Raw genomic sequence first — 20,514 nt, 5'->3', positions numbered from 1 at the left:
TTTTCTACGACAGCCAAATACATACCTATCCGAGAACAATAAAATATTGTGATGCAATAAGCGTAGCACATAATAGTATACTCTATTGTTGTAGAGCTAAAATATGATTGGCGCGAGTATGAATCGCCGCGAGATAGACTACCTGTCCTTATGTCATTAATACAAAAATTCTATGTCGCGTCGAGATACTGTCGCGACAATAATGAGCGCTGCCGGTGGCCGTTTAGACAAAGATGCGATAACAGGTGAGTTCGGTCAAAATTTAGATGTTTATCTAACTTGAGTCATGCTTTGGGTAGGTACTACTGAATTAATTCAGGAGTATTGATAGAACTGAACTGTAAACAGAGTCGGCCAAGACAGAGAATGTCAGCGAGCAATCAGTTAACCAATGTCTACCTAAACATCTTGTTTACCTTTAGATGTACGAGTTGGTATGTATCTTACAAGGGGTATACGATAGCGAATATTGAGTGTAATGATCAATAATTTTACAGAGGCAGCAATTGCATTTAAGTAGGTACAAACATAGAACTTATAGAAGACGAGCCGTTTCAATTAAATTATTCATATTACAGATCTTATCTAAACCAGGGGCGGCTCACTCCGCGTTTCTTCCGTACATTTCGACGGCCGCGAGTTCGCGGCCCATAAAGTTTGACAACCTTCACGCTGCGCAATAGAACTCAATGTCACATGCAGTCCGTTGACAACTTGACAGGTTGTTGAGAGTGAGCCTTCTGTACTTGTACTTTTATATATTCTGTGTCTAAACTAAGCCTATGAGTAAAAAATCTATAAAAGGGAAAAAATAATCCGTAGGTAGGTATATCCAACTGACCCAACTGTTAACGCCCTCAATGTTACCAAAATATAACAATCGTGGGGAATCACGGAACCAGAAACCAGTGTTACAATTACAACAATGCGCTTTAATCCAATGTCGACCATTATTTCGGCAAAGTTTATTTGTTTTGAATCGGAGTAAGATTTAGAGAGCCCACTGCAGTAACGCGGGAGAGCTCTTAGGGAACGGTGTTCGATGCCAGATCGATATACCGATACGTGCTTTCAAACGGTTCTTTTCAAATTTAGAATACGAACAATGAAAACTATTCTGTTTTAATCGGTTGCTTTAAAACAACTGGCCAGTATTTCAAGTCACTTTTTGCGGTCTTTTATAGGAGGAAACCGCATTTAAAATTGTTGAACGGGTACGCGTGTTATTGTTTTGGTTGCCTCACGTCAAGTATAGGAGTTCTAAGAAGAAATCTGGCTAATTTGTCGGCGTTCGGCAATATCCGGCCACTTGGCCCCGATTTTGGGGATAAATTAGGCCGATGAAGATTTACCGCGGATATTTAAAAGTTTCCGGGAGAAATTGGAAGACTTCGTTAGTCGTATGAGTGTGCTATGATTAACGAACATACATCATGCTGTGCGAGACAGTTTTGGATAACATACAACCGGTAAGTTTATAATGATCATAGGTTACTGAAGGTACTTATAAATACAATAATATACACCCTGTTTTTATTGAATTCCGTTAACTTTAAGGGAAGGTTCTTTAGATCAGAAACAAGCGTCTTAACTTTTACGGTTAACAAATTATTAAAAAAATTAAGTTAATTACTGAACACGTGTGTGACAGCCTTTACCAATTCCTAATGTTATTTGTTTTGACATGTACCGCCAATCAGTTGACACCAACTTGAATGTAATTCTTAAGGGTCTCTCACACTAATAAATTCATTTATTATGAATGAAAAGTATGTAAAAAATTTTTTTTTGCGAATTTAACTTAAAAGTGATATACAGAATGGTTCCTGATAATGAACCTAACGACTTGTCGAATTTAACGGAAAACAAAAAAAACACGGTGTAGATGTACGTACGCATATTAGCGAGGAACAGTTTTTATTCCGTGATTACAACCGAAAAATCCGCCACCCCACTGCTGCCACTCTTTCTCTTAGTACCTAATAAAGTACCTATTACTTTTTTCATAGTGATTTATATTATCGTGTATGTAATGTATGCATACGTAATGTATTTCAATAGTATTCTAATGCCTGTCGTCCATGAGAATTGAGATGCTTCCAGCACGTGTAGATGCTTCCACACAAACTTATGAGGATGATTTTATTTCTAACACTTCAAAGTCAAACTGAACATACATCAGTTATTTATCAATCTGACGGCGCTAACATTTCACAAAACTACGAGTTTTAAAAGTAGTAAGGGCATGTGTACAGTCAACCAATTTCAATCCTAAGCCATTCTAGAACCCTATCTCATTTAAACCGTCAGAAGAAACAAAGAAGTCACATTGACGTTTACTGTGCAAAGGTTCTACATCAGTGGCCTATGATTCAAATTGGTTGACTGTAGAGTATAGCTGTCGCGATAGTAACAGCATTGCGATCAAAATTAGGGTTTATTTTAACTCATACCTATCTAATCAGTGAAGGGGTAAAAAATCAGAAGTAGTGGAGGACATAAAATATAGCCTTTGAAGTCATAGTAATTCCCACAGAACCGGAGCTTAGTAACTTTTTGCCTCTCTTTTTGACATACTTACTAACAGTATAAAAAAGCTCGGCCACACATGCGCGTTTTGAGAGCGTAGGCGGAGCGTTAGCGGAGCGAAATGACAGCGGTGCGCCGGACGAACGCTGGCATTGCGCCCAGCGGACGCCGGCGGGAACAAACGAGCGCGGATTGCGAGCGGAATGCGCGCGGATTGCGAGCGGAACGCCAGCGTTCGTCCGGCGCACCGCTATCATTGCGCTCCGCTAACGCTACGCTATCAAAACGCTTTATGTGTGGCAGAGGCTTAAGTGAGCAACATGCGTTTCTTCAACCACCAAACATTTTAACAACTAAAATTTCAATTATTCCAAATAATAGTGTGTTGTGTGACCAAACCTTTATCGTGCGGAGGGAACCCTACGCACGATCCGCGTCAGTCGGACGTATGTCTAAACAACCGCTAAAATAGACGTTACCTTTCTTAACATAAACACTCCGATACTAATTTACAGGAGCGTAAGGAACAGACTCAAGTTTTGGCATAACATATATCTCGTTGCCATCAGATATATGGGAGCTGTCAAGGTGCTCTCATATATCTGAACACGCCTTCATTGTTAAGGCATAATACCTTGATGTTCAGATATTTTTGACCATCTGTGGGTGGTCATACCGGATCTCCGGGCTCCGTTATACCGGATCATCTGATGGCGACTGTAATATGGTCCACGTCTGGTCTATTGAGGGATCAACCTATTGCGATACTATAATATACTATACTACATACCCTCTTTGAGCCCAAGATAGCCTAATAAGTATAGAGTTGCGCAACGCCAGGCCCCGTAGCCGAATGACATTTATGCGACGCGAAACGAAACCCGCGAAAGGTAGTCTGGCTCTGTCGCGCCAATACGCAAGAGCGATAGAGATAGATATCCGAGCGTTTATTTTCGTGAGCGTTTGTGCCATTCGGCTACGCACCCTGAGCAGAAAAAAGCAAAAAAAAAACATGAGGAAAAAAGCGGTTAGCAGATTTCGATTTTGGCGGCAAGAATTATTATCATTTATCTTTATTATTATCTGTGTATGCTTCCAGAAAAGTTAAAAGCTTCCATACCAAAGTATAGCAATGAGAGAGAAGTCTCAGTCATAATTATGATCAACTATAAGGTATGTATATTGTATAATACATACTACCGGCAGTATAGACTATTAGGGTTCTCATGGACCAATAGGAATAATATTGGAGACATTGAATTTCTTGGCACAGTATGCAGTTTTCACGCCGTTTCCTTAATAAGCAATTGGTATAGTATATGCAAAGAGGATCGAGTATTATAGAGAGTTACTGTCGAAGTAAAATGTGTAATCACAGTGCATAGACTGCCATCTCTTGACACAGGCTTAAAACTTTTGAACCTCAGTTTTGACGATTTGGCCCATATTCTTAGCTTGATATGTTTTAAAATGTCAAATGTTTGTCGGATCGTGGGCGTATCATACCAGAACCGTTGTCAGGACCCGTTGTAGTTGTTTATGAGAGCTTTTCAAAGAAATACCATGTCCATTTCACAGAATTTACTTCACAAAATCGATTACACATTAAATTACGTTATAGATTACATCCCGCCTATTATTTCGAGCAAACTGCCGGATTAGACCGAAGAATCTCCAACAACGCCAGCACTCCTCAACCATTTTCCCTGCAGATCGATTGACAGCCTCCAATCATCTGTTCATCATCTGTTTTTTAATTCTGTTCTTTTAGACAATAGCGTCCTCTCTGGCGTTTTGGCAGAACTCAGTCGAATACCAGCCAGGTTGTACAAAGTTGTAAAACCCTTGTTTGCTTTATTTGTCAAATATAGCGTCATAAAACGTATCTTAAGCCACATTTTGGTCATTCTCCGACATATTAATATTAGCGCCATCTAACTGAGCATACCCCAAAGGTGTAATGCCATCTAGCCCACCGTACCTTTTTCTGTATGGTACTGAGGTACGTTTTTTTCTTAGACTTTATCTGTCTATACGGAGTTACCTCTATATATGTCTTTGGTATATGTGATAATTTTCCGCACAGTTCCGAGTAGGTATCGATGACTCTAATTAGATCTAATGAATAACGTATCTCCGTCAATACAATACGATACTTTATTGCAAGATAATAAGTATATCAGTGGTAATTTAATTAGACGGTTTATACATTTCAGCTAGCATAATATATTAGTTCCCATGACAGTTTATTTAGAGATAAATCTGTAGGTACTAAATTTTATATTCACAATCAAATAATTTGTTATTTTTTGTTGTATATTCATTATTTTTTCCTGTAATTGAAACTAAAGTAACTGTCATACTAGCCCCGATGCAGAAGAGTTCGTCTACTTAGTTTAGTAATACCACACCTCGGACACTATAGCGATCAAACATATGAAAGAGGCGCGTTCCTAGCACACATTCTAAGCTCGTGTAGGTGAACGCGTACTATGCTTGTATAAATGAAATATGACAGGTTGACTGTTCGCGTTTTTGACAGGCGGTAACAGTGAGGTAACCGCGAGAGCGGGCGGGCTCGACACATTCAGCGGGGAGCAGGAGTGGCCATACTGTACGATAGTACTCTTTATTATACTGTGCTTTAGGTACCCATATAGTATTCCACTCCGTCACATTAGGTTCTAGGTATATGAGTACCTAATGAGACGGAGTTATAAAGCCATCAGTGTCAAGGATTTTGTGGATGGGATATGTGTGAATAACTCTGAACTGTTAGACTTTGAAGTAATGTTGGGCGACTTCTAGTCCCGAATTAACATTTCCAAGGAAAATCAAACATAACTTCAGAGAATGTATTAGATTGAGTCAGATTGTTGGCTACTAGAGAAAACTGCAGTGTGGTTACTATAAAATTAGTCTTGTGTCAATGTGTTAACAACATTGACACATTTATGTGTTTCTACGAGAATCGTCCATTCAGTTTCAAGACTCCGTTTAGGGCCCCATATATTGTGTGTGAACTCGCATGCGAATTTCGCTACATTGTAGTATTTGATTGGTGTGTTGATGTGTATTATTAACTTCATAGGTCATCCATACTAATATTATAAATGGGAAAGTTTGTGTGTCTGTTTGTTTGTCCGTCTTTCACGGCAAAACGGAGAGACGAATTGACGTGATTTTTTAAGTGGATATAGTTGAAGGGATGGAAAGTGACATAGGCTACTTTTTGTCTCTTTCTAACGCGAGCAAAGCCGCGGGCAAAAGCTAAACCCCATAAAGCAACTAAAATCGCAAGCGAGTTCTTGGGCCGCCGTGAAATCGGCCCTTGGATAGATATTTGTATGTAAATATTCGTAAACAACACCAAATTCTCGATTGTGAATTTATAATCGTAGAAATCGTTCAGCAAAGTACCAAATTTTTCGACATAGATATTATAATGTGGTACTAAATTGGCTCGACGTGTACTTAAGCGTAATACCTAGGTCAATTGCTATTTTAGCTGTTTAATACTCGAACTGTAAATTTAGGTGCAATTTGATAGCTTCCACCGTTGCAGTTTGGATTCATGCAACAACAGCATGCATTGTTTACTTTATAGCCGGCGGATTACCTAAACCTTAATATGCACGAGACCACACACTACACATTAGTAGACTCATTTGATTGTAATCCTTGTTCTCATGAGATTTTGTAGGTGAATATGCTAAGTAGGTACGGCAACACACCTATTATAATGCAAGGTGAGAGATAGATGGAGTAATGTTTATGTTATCGATCCAAGAATAAGAAGCTCTTTCGCTTTAGCATCATTTTTTTAGGGTTCTTTTTCCGCACATAAGTGGGTCAAAATTCTTTTCGTTGTCTTGGTTCTGACCACTATGTCACGATTATAATTTTGTCATTTATCTAATGTCTAACAAAGCAAAGTCCTATAGGTACAATAAGTTTCATCGGGCTGACATGCTAGACCGAACGGGCATTGGTTAAAGCACCAGAGAAATCTTGTATTTAGTGTATCAGATTTTAGTTATGTATGGTTTATTCTTGATCGCGATAAAATATTTCCCCACAGAATATAAAATGATTGTAAATTTTTCACACTTACGCTGCGATACGTTCCGGATTGTTTCCTTAGATTAATATATGGTTACCTCATAACCATCATTCCACACTTATTTTTAGAAAGATGATATTTAACATATATTATTGGAACAGCTTGAGAAATTTTATAGAATATTGCCTAACCGGCTTTTGTAGCTTTTGCCCACGCCACGATTTCGTTCGCGTGTGATGATGATATTGATGATTTAAAAAAAAATATCCTACATGTCTAAGACAGTTTTGCGTCGGTTAATCGTGAAGAGACAAGAGTTAAATTCGCATTCAATATGTAGCTTGATTACATCAATAAAACAAATACATTTTGATGTGAATAGCTGTCAAAATATTGGGGACTCTTGGATTATATTTAGGCGCCATCAAATATGTAGGGAATTCGATATAAATAGTATCATGGGCAGACGATAACAAGACATGCGACATCCACTAAAGCTATTAAATTTGTTATATTATAACTAAAATCTATAAAAGCGAATTTTATTACTTATTAAATGGTTTCATTATACCTCTATTTAAAATCTGCTGAAAGATTATTATTTTCAGTCCTCAGTTTAAAGCTTGACTTTCCGCAAACACTTTTAATCGGTTCTAGGTTGATTAAAAGAAAAAACAATAATCAGAAGTAGGTCTTTCCCGAAATATGATGAGATCGGGTCGGCATGCGCGGGAGATGAAAGTTTCAGTATACTTGCGCGCATCGATCAGTCGCGACATGACGTCCAAAAACACGTCAAAGAATAAAAAAAGAAAGTCATTTAAAGATAAGGTTAGATTTTGTCACTGTGTAGTAGGTTGTTGGTAGTGAATGTGGTGTGAGACAGTTGTGTGATGATATGACAACCATGTGTGTTTATCTGTTTATTACCTTGTCAAATGTATAATGACATTTATGACAGTGTAGCCTAAGCGCCAATAAGTTCGGCGATTGAGAAAGCTTTCGTACGAAATTAATAATATATCGTCACTACTTTAAAAAAAACTTGTATCTTCGTCTGTCAATGAAAAGAAAATTGTAGTAAGTATGTATGGAATGCATATAGACTTACTGCGTAGTGACGATATGTTTCTTGTAATACTATTGTTTGACGTGATCCCATTTGCCTAATGTTTAAAATCCCAAACACGATGTTTCCGCATTGAACTTTTTTTCTTTCGCAGAAGAAATATAAATATTAAATAAACAAGAAGCTTTCAAGGTGTACTACTAGTTCTAAAGTGTTTTATTATATTTTTTGCAAATACACAGCTGTCTTGTTGTGTATTGTAGATATGGATAAAGCCCAGAGACAGGGCAAATGCACGGTTAGCAATCAGGCCAAAACGGACGGTCAAATTCAAACCCCATACATCTTTTCAGGAATGTGACACAATTAAAATCGCGTTTTTAAGTTAACAAGAAATTAGGCACAAGTTAAATAATATCGATACCTCTGGGTTCAATTGGCGTAAAGGACATTTTGGCGAAAATGAGTTATATATACAGTTTTGTTCAGAATTTCAAGCGCTATCGATCTGTGTAGTTAAAATTTCGATATCTCTTAAAAAGTTGCCTTTACGACCAAGATTTTCTACTATGGACTTGCAAAAACAGCTTAGCTGAAGGGGCGTAAATATCAAGTCATTAATTATAAATTATTATTTGTGTCGTAAAGGAAATCGACAAATAAAAATATAGTCGTAAGTCACCTTGACATATATTGTTGCCCTTTAAGCTCTTACTTTATAAGGATCACTTTCTATAGTAGTGTGGTAAAGTTGGGCGTAAAGGACAAGTTTTTTTGTTCTTCGTCCTTTACGACCAGCACTAAAAATATTTTATCCGCAACTGTAATCGATACCTTTGCGTTCAATTGTCGTAAAGGACATATAATGCAGGTTTTCGGGAGAAACAAAAACCCACTTTTTTTGTTTTTTGACCTATATTTGTGACTTGTATAAGAAAAATATGTAGATTAAGAGTATCTTTAACCTGGTGTAGCAACCGTAGTGATAAACTAAACGATTGAGAAGATATATGGTTGTAAAGGACATGCCAAAATGCTATTAACGTCCTTTACATCCACGATTTGATAGGGTCGTAAATGACGGTCTTAGATGATTTTTATACAAATTCGGGGCGTAATTGTAACCAAAATGGTACAAATGACAACTGCCTTCTGCTTAGTTTACTATTAAAAACTGGAAAGATGTATCAAAACGTAGTTAATATGGCGTAGAATACCTACATTAGTTTAATATAGTGTATTATTTATCTAAGTATTTAGCAACAACAAAGAACAAGACTATTTTATATCCAGTTTTGTAATAAAGAAACAATATTTGATTAGCCAAATGCACAAACGCTCACGTTAATATAATGTTTCGTAGCTATATACCTTTATCGCTCTTGCGTATTGGCGCGACAAAGCCAGACTGCATTTCTGTCGGCGTCTGGCATCGACGATTGCCGTTCAGCATGTAAACTTTAATCAGCAACTCTGAACAGTAGACTATACTAACACGACGGTAGTTTTAAGTCTAAAGTAGAAAGAAGTCCTAAGAATACCTAAGAGTTAAGTCTCTGGATGTCTAGCCAACTTTCCAAAGGCTCAAGCTCAGTAGCGTACGTATCGTGACTATCTCTCTCTATCACTCTTCCTTATTAGTGCGACAATGACAGTTGCGTTTCGCTAGCGAATGACCGTTAGCGTTTGGTGACTTGGCTTTGTACCCAGGTACATAAAAAATAGACTATATTTCTAGGATTTAACTTATTAAGTTAAGATTATTCTTATTTAACAGGTTTAAAGACTAAATAGCAATCTTCTGTTTTAAAATTATCAAGAATATTAATCAACACAGAAGTAGTCTTGACTACCGTTACTATTATTTATTAGTTGGTCACAGTTTGTATACGCGCCGTATAAATACTTAACTCTTTTAGTTATTCTTAGAACTTCTTTTACTTTAGACTTAAAATTACTGACGTATTAGTATAGTCTAACTGTTTACAGTTGCTGATTAAAGTTTACGTTATTACCATTTCGTGTTTTTATCCATACTAATATTATAAATGGGAAAGTGTGTGTCTCTGTTTGTTTGTCCGTCTTTCACGGCAAAACGGAGCGACGAATTGACGTGATTTTTTAAGTGAGATAGTTGAAATGATGGAGAGTGTCATAGGCTACTTATTTTCTCTTTCTAACGCAAGCAAAGCCGCGGGCAAAAGATAGTATTTACATATACTACGAAAGCTTTTCCCTGCTAGGATTAAATGCTGAGTGCGTAACTTATTGAGACAGCGGCGAGTACTAAAATAATAACTTTCCAAAATGTTAGATAGTTTTTAAGCAAATGTTGTTTCCTTATTGCAAAACTGGATATAAAATAGTATTGTTCTTTGTTGTTGCTAAATATTTAGATAAATATACACTGCAACACTAATGTGGCTATTCTATGCCATATTAACTACGTTTTGATACATTTTTCAAGTTTCTTAATTGTAAACTAAGCTCAAAACAGTTGCCATTTGTACCATTCCGGTTACATTTACGCCCCGAATTTGTATAAAAACCATCTAAGACCGTCATTTACGACCCTATCAACTCTAATTGTTCAAAATAATCGTATAGCATTTTGACGTGTCCTTTACAACCATCTAACTTCTAAACCGTTTAGTTTATCACTACGGTTGCTACACCACGTTAAGGATACTAAAATTCTACATACTTTTCTATATACATCACAAATATAGGTCAAAAAACAAAAAAGATATTAACAGTTTTCTAAAAAAAAAGTTGTTTTTTGCTTCTCCTGAAAACCTGCATTTTGTCCTTTACGCCAATTGAACCCAAAGGTATCGATATGATAATCCCATAAGTACATATTACCACTGTCAGAAAGTAACTGCTAAATTTTAAGATTAAATGAATTGACTACTCGTGAATATGAAAATGTAGGTATATATTTGTATCGGTTGTTCATTATCAGAAAAGCAACAAAAATATAAACTGGTCTGGTGGTGGACTAACTATACTGATGTTATAACTTGCATTTGACCAGGTGTTCCGTCAAGGCAGTGCGCGATGGTGCGTCGGAGTGGACCAGGTGACAGAGGACTCAGACGACTTGGAGGCTGGCTACATCTCCAGCGACGAATCTGCGAGGGGCATAGACCTCGGCGAGAGGATCAGGGTCAAACCCAGCAGAGACATCTGGCCGATAGGTAACATTTCTTATCTTTAGGTGTGTCTTAAGTTTGTGTGCAGTGACTTAGGACTTTGATGACCTGGAGGTTGCCTATATCTCCAGCGACGAATCTGTGAAGGGCATAGACCTGGGCGAGAGGATCAGGGTCAAACCCAGCAGGGATATCTGGCCAATAGGTAACATTTCTTCATCTGTATTAGAGTCTAGGAGTGTCTTAAGTTTGCGGGCAGTAACTTAGGACTCTGACGACCAAGGTTATATATCTATAGCGATAATTCTGCGAGGGCCATAGACCTGGACGAGACGATCAGGGTCAAACCCAGCAGGGATATCTGGCCAATAGGTAACATTTCTTCATCTATAAGATGTATCTTAGGTTTGTGTGCAGTGACTTAGGATTTTGACGACCTGGAGGTTGCCTATATCTTTAGCGATGATTATACGAGGGTCATAGTCCTGGACGAGAGGATCAGGGTCAAAGCAGAAATATCTGGCCAATAGGTAAAACTATACTACTTTCATCTGTACTTATGCTGTGAACTGTGACAGGATTTTGACGACCTGCGGAGACATTGCGAGGGGCATAAATCTGGTTGTGAGGATCAGGGTCAAACCCAGTAATCTGGCCTGTAATAACATTGGATAAAAAGTATTTATATATTAAGAAGTTGGCTAACTTCTAGGTACTATGAAAATTTGCTCAGAGATGACGTAAGATGAACTTAAAGTTGGGCAATATCTACAGTAAAGTCTGCGGGGCCTGAGCGGAAAGAATTAGGAGCAAAATATTGGGTTTGGCACCTGGCCACTATGAAACTGACAGACCACCGCGTTTATTGCTATATCTTGTAAAGGCAAGATGGAGAGATTTCTATTCATATCTTGTTTATAGTGTTTTTTACACAATTTATATTATAGACTTACGGTATTTACATTTCAGAGAGAATACAGTACGTGTTACGACAACTTCCTCACGCTGACACACTATACGCTCTCATTGAAGTGGGACAATATGACCACGTGTTGGAACTAGCATCGCAGCCAGAACAGAGGAAAACAGCTGCGCTGTGGACGTGCTGGTTGGGACGAAGCTCCTTACTGGCGAAATTACTGAAGATCGGGTTTGATCCAAACTGGGCTGATGATGATGGCAGGTAACAACATACACTATTTACTTTCATTGAAGTGTGACACTATGAGCAAGTGTTGGAGTTAGCATTGTAGACAGAAGAGAGGAAGATAGTCGTTTTGCGGACCCATTGGTAACTAGTAAGGTTACTGAAAATCGGGGTCGATCCGAACTGGGCTGACGATAGCAGGTAAGAATACACATGTCAAACTATACGATTTCATAGAAGTAGGGAAGTAAGATCAAGTGTTGGAACTGGCATTGCAGTGAGACGAGAGGAGGACAGCTGTGTTCTGGACGAAGCATCTTGCAGATATAAGATTGCTAAAGATCGGGTTCGGGATCGATCCGAATTGGGCTGATGATGATGTAATTTATTAGAAACAGTAAATTCTAATCATAAACAGGATAATAACGAGTTTATTTTGTATTTCAGGACCTGTCTACATTTGAGCTGTTTAGTGGCCAGTGAAGAATGTGTGAAGCTGCTACTGGAACATCAGGCAGACCCCAACAGGTGGGACTGTTATGATGACGGTAAAGCCACACCACTTCATTGTGCTGCAAGTGCCAAAAGCTTGGCTTGTGTTAAGGTAAAATTATATTATAATACTTAATTTGCCACAACCCACAACATGTACCTAACAAATTTTGATTAAAACTAAAATAGTGAAAAATTTTCTGTGCACATCTCTTTCTATGCATCGCATCAAAACTATCAAAAGACAAATGCGCAACGCAAATGGTTAGAGAATGGCGTCATTGGACATATTTCAACACATAAATTAATACGTGTAAATCTCTTCCATTGTTGATCGGCAAGCTCGGCAACTCATTGAATGTAAATATTTCAGATATTATTGGAAAACGGTGCCGATGTGAACGCAGGCCTGAGTGATCGCTCGCCCCTGCACTACGCGGTACTGAGTGACGCACCCGACGTGGTCGGTTTGTTGTTGGAAGCCGGCGCTTGTCCTGACACTCCACAGGTCTGTCTGAATGATCGGGTGAATAAATATTGTTGTTCTTCGTGCGAAAACCGGGCTCTGTCGATCAGGAATAGAGTATACACACTTTGGCCAGTAAATAAGAAAACCACGGGTCACATGTTTGTTGACTTCGGTATTGCCTTGACAATTCCATGAGGTCTGACATTTCTTGCCTTATTGCGGCAGTAATTCCGCCAGGAAGATGTCGAAAATATCAGACGTTTCAAATAATATAATTATCAATGCCGTAAGCTGCAATGTTAAGTATAGGTAACTGTTAGGTTTTCTGTTATGAAGCTAAAGCCCCGAAATTCAGTGCCTAAAAATAAACGTGATCGCGATTACGTCTAAAATATGCACGCAAATCCGCCAGAAGTTAGAGTTACGTCCGAATAAAAACATTGGGAATGGGAAATTGACAGTTCAGGATTTACGAGATGACTCAATATTATTCTTCTTGAGTGGATATTAATATTCGGTTCTTTTGATATTTAACACAATCGCGTATTTTTCCAGGTTTTCACAGAAACACCGTTACACGTGGCAGCGTCCCTAGGATCAGCGAAATGCATGAAGCTACTCTTGGATGCAGGAGCCGACGTGAGGGCAGCGTTTGGGCCAATGAGGTCGACGGCATTACATCTGGCAGCGGAGGACGGGCACGCGGAGTGTGCTCGGTTACTGCTGGACCATAATGCGAGGATTGACTGCCCTAACTATAGAGAACAGACGCCCCTGCATTTAGGTAAGTTCATATTTCAATTCAAATGCATGAAGCTACTTCTGGATGCAGGAGCCGACGTGAGGGCAGCATTCGGGCCGATGAGGTCTACTGCGTTACACCTAGCAGTGGAGGACGGCCACGCGGAGTGTGCGAGGTTGCTGCTGGACCCTAATGCGAGGATTGACTGCCCTAACTATAGAGAACAGATGCCTCTGCATTTAGGTATGTTTAGATTAAAGGCATTATTAAATTGGTCTCTTAATGCACCGCCTACAATCTTCTCTGCTTTGCCCAAAGGTTGACTGGTAGAGAATGCCTCATGGCATTAAGTTCGCCTTTTGTACATTAAGTTGTTCTTTTGTGCAATAAAGTTTAAATAAAATAAATAAATAAATTATCCGAAGGCTTATAAGATGACTGAAAAGACCAACCAGCTTTTGCCGTAATGAGTTTGGGAGGGTGCTTTCCGATTTTTACGATGATTTACCTATAAAGTGAAGTGATCCATTATTAGAGTAGGGACGTTAGGGTTGGTTTACGAGACGGTGTTTTGTCTGGTTTTGCCATGCTATAAAACTTCACATTCATGAATGAATAGGTACATGACTGATGGACATTGAGTAACCAGGTCTGTGTTTTTTTCAGCGGCCTTAGCCCAATCCGTAGAAGTGGTTGAACTCCTAGTCGGGCGGCGAGCTGATGTCCACGCCAGAGACGTGGACGGCCGAACACCCCTCCACGGCTCCATCGTTAGAGGAGCCCGGGCGTGCGATGTGGCGAGGATCTTGCTTACGTTCGGGGCTGACCCTAACGCGCCGGACGAGTTTGGATATACGCCACTGCATATCGCTGCGTTGAATGAGTTTTCGGCGTGTGTTTTGTTGTTATTAGGTAATTTCTTATGTTTTTTTGATGATATCAATCGAAAAAATGTAAAAATCCATTTAAGGCTACGGAAAAAAGCCCCTTTGAGGTTCCTTTGTCTGAATCAACCTAAGGAGTCCGATGTGAAAACCTGTTCATCACGCAATGCGGCTAACATAGCATGGAAAATATCGCTCTATACTTAATCGAATCGGTCCATTATGATCCTCATCTTACTGACTCTGTTATGTTAGCCTCACTGGCGACCACTTGATGTGTTGATTGATGGTAATCATTCCAATTCTTAGAAGGTTTATTTCCTATATTGGAACAACACGGATATGACATGATAAAAAGATCATAGAGTTGACAATTTCTGTTCACGTTCCAGATTACGGAGGCGACCTAACCCTCCGCACAAACGGCGGTGTATCCGCCTTATCTTTCGTCGTCCGCCGCGTCCCAGACGTGGTCCCCCGGTACCTCTGCAAGTTCGACGACGCAGTGCATGTCAGCGAGCACGAGCTGGGAGACGTTGACTGCGAATTGACTATTGACTTTAGGCCGCTTGTGCCTAACTTGAGCAGAGGGGAGGCAGAGTTGCTGCTAGCATTTATTGAGGTAAGTTTTAAAAACCCGGGTATGTTTTCTCCTGATACCTCTGCAAGTTCGACGACACGGTACATATCAGCGAGCATGAATTAGGAGGCGTTGACTGCGAGCTGACTATTGACTTTAGGCCGCTTGCGCCTAACTTGAGCCGCGGGGAGGCAGAGTTGCTGCTAGCATTTATTGAGGTAAATTTTAAAAACCCGGGTATGTTTTCTCCTGATACCTCTGCAAGTTCGACGACACGGTACATATCAGCGAGCATGAATTAGGAGGCGTTGACTGCGAGCTGACTATTGACTTTAGGCCGCTTGCGCCTAACTTGAGCCGCGGGGAGGCAGAGTTGCTGCTAGCGTTTATTGAGGTAAATTTTAAAAACTCGGGTATGTTTTCTCCTGATACCTCTGCAAGTCCAACGACACGGTACATATCAGCGAGCATGAATTAGGAGGCGTTGACTGCGAGCTGACTATTGACTTTAGGCCGCTTGCGCCTAACTTGAGCCGCGGGGAGGCAGAGTTGCTGCTAGCGTTTATTGAGGTAGATTTTAATGACCCGGGTATGTTTTCTCCTGATACCTCTGCAAGTTCGACGACACGGTACATGTCAGCGAGCATGAATTAGGAGACGTTGACTGCGAGCTGACTATTGACTTTAGGCCGCTTGTGCCTAACTTGAGCCGAGCGGAGGCAGAATTGCTATTGGGCTTTATAGAGATAAATTTGAAAAACCCGGGTATGCTGTATCCTGATACGTCTGCAAGTTGGACGATGCAGTACATGTCAGCGAGCATGAATTAGGAGATGTCTATTAATGACTATTAATTTTAGGCCGCTTGTGCCTAGGAGAAGCATTGAGGTTAGATATTTTAAAGGGTTTGACAATACGTTATGTCTTCTGTCGTTCTGCCTGCCCTAAATAACCATCGACCACGACATGGTTGAGTTGAGAGGATATGTTAGTTAATCCGTAAAGCGGTTCTAGACCCGTAGACAGGTTGTCAATCGCAAAATTCGCAAACGCTCCATGGCGAACGATAAACAACTGTCTATGCCGCATTAAAACGGAAGAGGAATAGAGAGAGAGTTGCGTATCGGTATTCGGTCGCCACGGAACGAGCTATTTAGCCACTTTTGTATAAGTATGAACCCAGATTATTTCCAGTTGTGTGTAGCGGAGTATTTATAGAAGGAATAAATTTCAGGTGGGCCGTAAAGATGTCCTGAAGCATCCGGTGGCCGAGACGTTCCTGTTTCTCAAATGGAGACGGATAAGAAAGTTTTTCATCCTCAGTTTCCTTTGCCATGCCATATTTATCACTATGTATAGTGTTTATATACTTCGTAAGTATACTTTCTGTACTATGTAATGAGAAAATGTACGCATTAATAATTAGTTAAGCTAGTTAAGTACTTCTGGAGTTGAAATCGACAGACACAGATCCCAATAAACCTTTAAAGATTATCTTTTTATCAATTTTGAGGTAGAGAATATCTTCTATAGATAAGAGCATTACTATTTCCCTAACCGATTACTACAGATTACTTGACGTTTATTGGCAAACTGCACTGTCAGATATGTATATTTCTAAGGAAACAATTTAGGAACTGTTAACATTTGTTTCAGAAATCTACCTCTGCGAAGAAGTAACATGCGACGTATCATCGTCCCTCGTCCCACTACAATACATAATAATATTGCTAAACCTAGGCTTCCTATGCAAGGAGATCTTCCAGGCGTGTCTGGATTGGAACGCGTATATTCGACAGTGGGAGAATTGGTTGCAGTCTACTATTGTACTGGGAGTTTTCTTAAGCACTGTAAGTCTAATAATGATAGTTTACGTGACTGATATGTATTGAAAGGCAACAACAACAGCACAACAAAACAACAACAGCCACACAAACAACAACAACACAACACTCACACACACACAACAACAAACAACACCGCAACAACATCAACAGTAACAACAGGGGACAAGTGAGGGTTTATGAAACGAAGGAAGTGAAAGCTGAATCATAAACACATAGCCCATAGAAAACGCAAAAAATAAAAAGAATCAAATCGTCACTACTTTGAAAAAATCTCGTATCTCACGCTGCTTCTCAAAGTTAAAACGCAGTAAGTCTATATGTATTCCATACATACTACAATATTTTCTTTTCATTGACAGACGGAGATACAAGTTTTTTTTAAAGTAGTGACGAAATGGAGGAAAATGTCAGACGTCTTTCGCTTCAAAGAGTCACAGGACTCACAGGAGGAATTCGATTTACTTGATCTGCACATTTTTTAAGTAGCGAAATAAGCACATTCGAAGTTTTCTTGGCACTACTGTAAATATGTATTCCATACTATGATTATCTTTTTTAAAGTCGAGATTTGTTATAATGTTGAGAATTTATCTGTGTGAATTTAGGCTATATTAATATATACATATAATAAGTTCATAATATATGAAATGATTCCAGATACCCATATGGGAGAAAACTGAAGCAACCCAACTGCACACCTCAGATTGGCAACATGACGTAGCTGCAGTCACGATATTCTTCTGCTGGTTAGAGCTGATGATGATCATTGGCCGGTTCCCGACTTTTGGCCTTTATGTACAGATGTTTACTACGGGTAAGTGGGTCAATATTGGCGACAAGTTGGGAAAGAAGTCTTTCAATCGCTTGCGTTACTGGGTCTGTCTGAACAGTTACACAACAAACACTCATTTAAAGTTTTACGGTTTAAAAATTAGTTACATTATTAAAAACGGGAAAAGGACTATCGAGTGTAATTAAGTTTTAAAATTACCGCTGACGTTTCGAGTCCTCTTCCCTTGGACTCCGAGGAAGAGTATTTATTTTAGATTACACAACTCATGGCTTTTCTTAGTGCCGTTTTCCTAACAAACAATAAAGTCTTTGCTTTCACAGCAATATAACTTTTCTTAGGACTCATTAAAAATTACTCGCCGCTGCCCTAATTTTAATTGTAATTTACGACATCGCTTCTTTTTTCAGTGACCCTAAACTTCGCAATGTTCCTAATGGCGTACAGCTGTCTCCTGATCGCCTTCGGTCTCGCCTTCAGCGTGCTATTCAGCAACTACCCAGCCTTCCAGCTCCCAGCTAGCTTAGTCAAGACGGTCATGATGATGTCAGGAGAACTAGAATATGAGGACATATTCTATAACAACTGTACGAACTCGCAGATTCAGTACCCGCTGACGGCGCATGGGATGTTTCTGATTTTTGTGCTGCTTGTGACCGTTATTTTGACTAATTTGCTGGTTGGTTTGGCGGTCAGTGATATACAGGTGAGATATTTTGCAAAAATTAACATGGATATCATTATTTTATGGCAGACGGTAGTTTAGACAGTCATACTGAAAATAACGTAAAATTGCGTTGAGTCCAAGTCTCGTTTATGTAGGTCTTCGATTTTTTGATCATATATTGTAGAACTGTGGGATTTGGGTTAAATTTTGGCGTAGGTGAGAGGCAGGCAATCTGTCACTGCAATGTCACAATTCTCGTTTTCTTTCAACCCTTTAATTGCCAATAGTGGCACTGTGACTTTAGTAGTTTTATGTGCTCTGCCTACCCCTTTATGGGCGTGAATGTATGTATGCATATTGTAGAAAATAGGATAATTTCTTATTAGCATTACTGTACAGTCCCGGGGCGCATTCTAGAATTCTGTATTCTGTATGTTCTCTGTACGTAGTAAATTTCGTCTACAAGTTGGAAAATTACTGATGGGATTGGCCACGAAAATATTAAATTAAGTCACATTTACGTAGTTCGGTACCGAAGTAAGGTATATCATTTATCATAACTAATTCCCTGTATACCTATTTTCAGGCTTTGCAAGTATCCGCCGGTTTAGACCGGCTAGTGCGGACCACGCAACTGGTAGGCTACCTGGAGAGTATGCTGTTCAGCTCGCTGTTGTCATGGGCGCCAAAGAAACTGTTACTGTTGTTGAGGTTCGGGGCCTTGCTCACATACTCGCAGTATACGAGGATGCTGAATTTAAGGCCTAATGACCCGAGGGAGAACAGGGTACGTTGATGAAATATTCCGTAATAGGTCTATCTATACTATACCCCACCCTTCGGAAAATTGAAAAGTTACACAACTTTGCCGGTCAGAAATTCAGTTCCTTGCAAGGATACACATCAGCATCTAAATCGAATATGCTGTGATTGTTAAAGTGCCAAATATACAGATATTCCGGTAGATTTATTTAATATTTATTTATTTAGATATATTTGCCGCTTTGGCTGTTACAGTAGGTATATTTGATGCTGATTCTATAAGCTTAGCTGTATTTACTTTAGCATTTAAACGGGCTGCCGTGCTCAAAAAACCGTATGGCAACTAAATGTTACGCAAAATCTAAACAAAGCATTCATTAATATTTATTAATTTCCTTTCAGATCCCCAAAGACTTAATAGCATCAATTTACAAAATGGTCGCCAGCCGGAAGGTAACCAAACGTAGCATTAGAAAAAACAACAACTACGAATGTCGAATACAATGTAAAGACGAGACGGAAATGGAAAAACCTGTGCTTAACAAGAGAAAAAGTAATTTATATGACCGATACTCGTCAGAGGGACAGAATGTTGAAAGAAGGAAAAGAACAACATCTAGTTCGGATAACAGAAATAGGCCTATGTCTATGAATATAGGGGCTATACAGGAAATATGCATGGTCGATATTAAAACTCAGCTGACCGAGTTGACTAAGAAAATTAATAAGTTGGTTGAGACAACAGATTTTAGGTTAAGTACAATTGACAAGAGATTAGATGATAGGGATTATTCTACGCCCTAAAATTGTACGTTTTATATGTAATATTTGAATTTAATCTGGAATATTCTTAGTGAATTATAGAATATCTAGTCATAAACATACATAAACTATACATATAAATATATTTCTCTAATAAAAACTATTGTAGAGTAGTTATAGGCATAATTATTATCTACATTCTCCTATAATACGAGTTATACCTATTTGTTAATTTCATATTTTATATTGATATTTTTATATTACTCAGTCATAGTTAATAAACATTAGTATATTATTCAAAGAAGTTTTATTTTCTTACTAAAAAATAATGAATATGGATATCCTTCATAAAAATGCAAGCGTGATGGCTATGCTATTGTCTATACATGCATGATTATGTCAAATGTGCTTTTTTAATGCTGCATTGGTTATAAATAACCACAGATGTCATATATACCATAGATCAAGCAAACGTATCTACTTAGCGTGTCAAATGAACTCAGTGAAATCCACTGAGTTGTCCGTCTTTACTCGCAGCTTGCAGCTTTCGGGCGTC

The 20,514-nt window shown here is 39.0% G+C and overlaps 2 protein-coding genes across 3 annotated transcripts in view; one reads left to right on the top strand and one right to left on the bottom strand.

The window, feature by feature from the left end:
- The window catches only part of LOC125233012 (ubiquinone biosynthesis monooxygenase COQ6, mitochondrial), a 32,357-nt gene that overhangs the window by 7,235 nt on the left and 4,608 nt on the right, over positions 1-20,514 (bottom strand). The window lies entirely within an intron of this gene.
- Positions 997-20,226, top strand: LOC125233006 (transient receptor potential channel pyrexia). Of its 2 annotated transcripts, none has more exons than XM_048138871.1 (14): positions 997-1,469; positions 10,699-10,861; positions 11,786-11,999; positions 12,411-12,567; positions 12,829-12,963; positions 13,480-13,708; positions 14,333-14,578; positions 14,943-15,172; positions 16,365-16,503; positions 16,787-16,980; positions 17,635-17,791; positions 18,178-18,473; positions 19,021-19,221; positions 19,599-20,226. In XM_048138871.1, the coding sequence occupies exons 1-14, from the start codon at positions 1,434-1,436 to the stop codon at positions 19,998-20,000; spliced, it is 2,799 nt and encodes a 932-aa protein (XP_047994828.1). In that variant the 5' UTR covers positions 997-1,433; the 3' UTR covers positions 20,001-20,226. The 2 variants fall into 2 exon arrangements, with proteins under 2 accessions (XP_047994828.1, XP_047994827.1); XM_048138870.1 differs by lacking the exon at positions 997-1,469 and adding an exon at positions 7,355-7,423.

This window comes from Leguminivora glycinivorella, chromosome 13 (assembly GCF_023078275.1).
Source record: "Leguminivora glycinivorella isolate SPB_JAAS2020 chromosome 13, LegGlyc_1.1, whole genome shotgun sequence".
NCBI lineage: Eukaryota > Metazoa > Arthropoda > Insecta > Lepidoptera > Tortricidae > Leguminivora > Leguminivora glycinivorella.
Note: the sequence above shows the minus strand (reverse complement) of the source record. Positions and strands in the feature narration are given on the sequence as shown.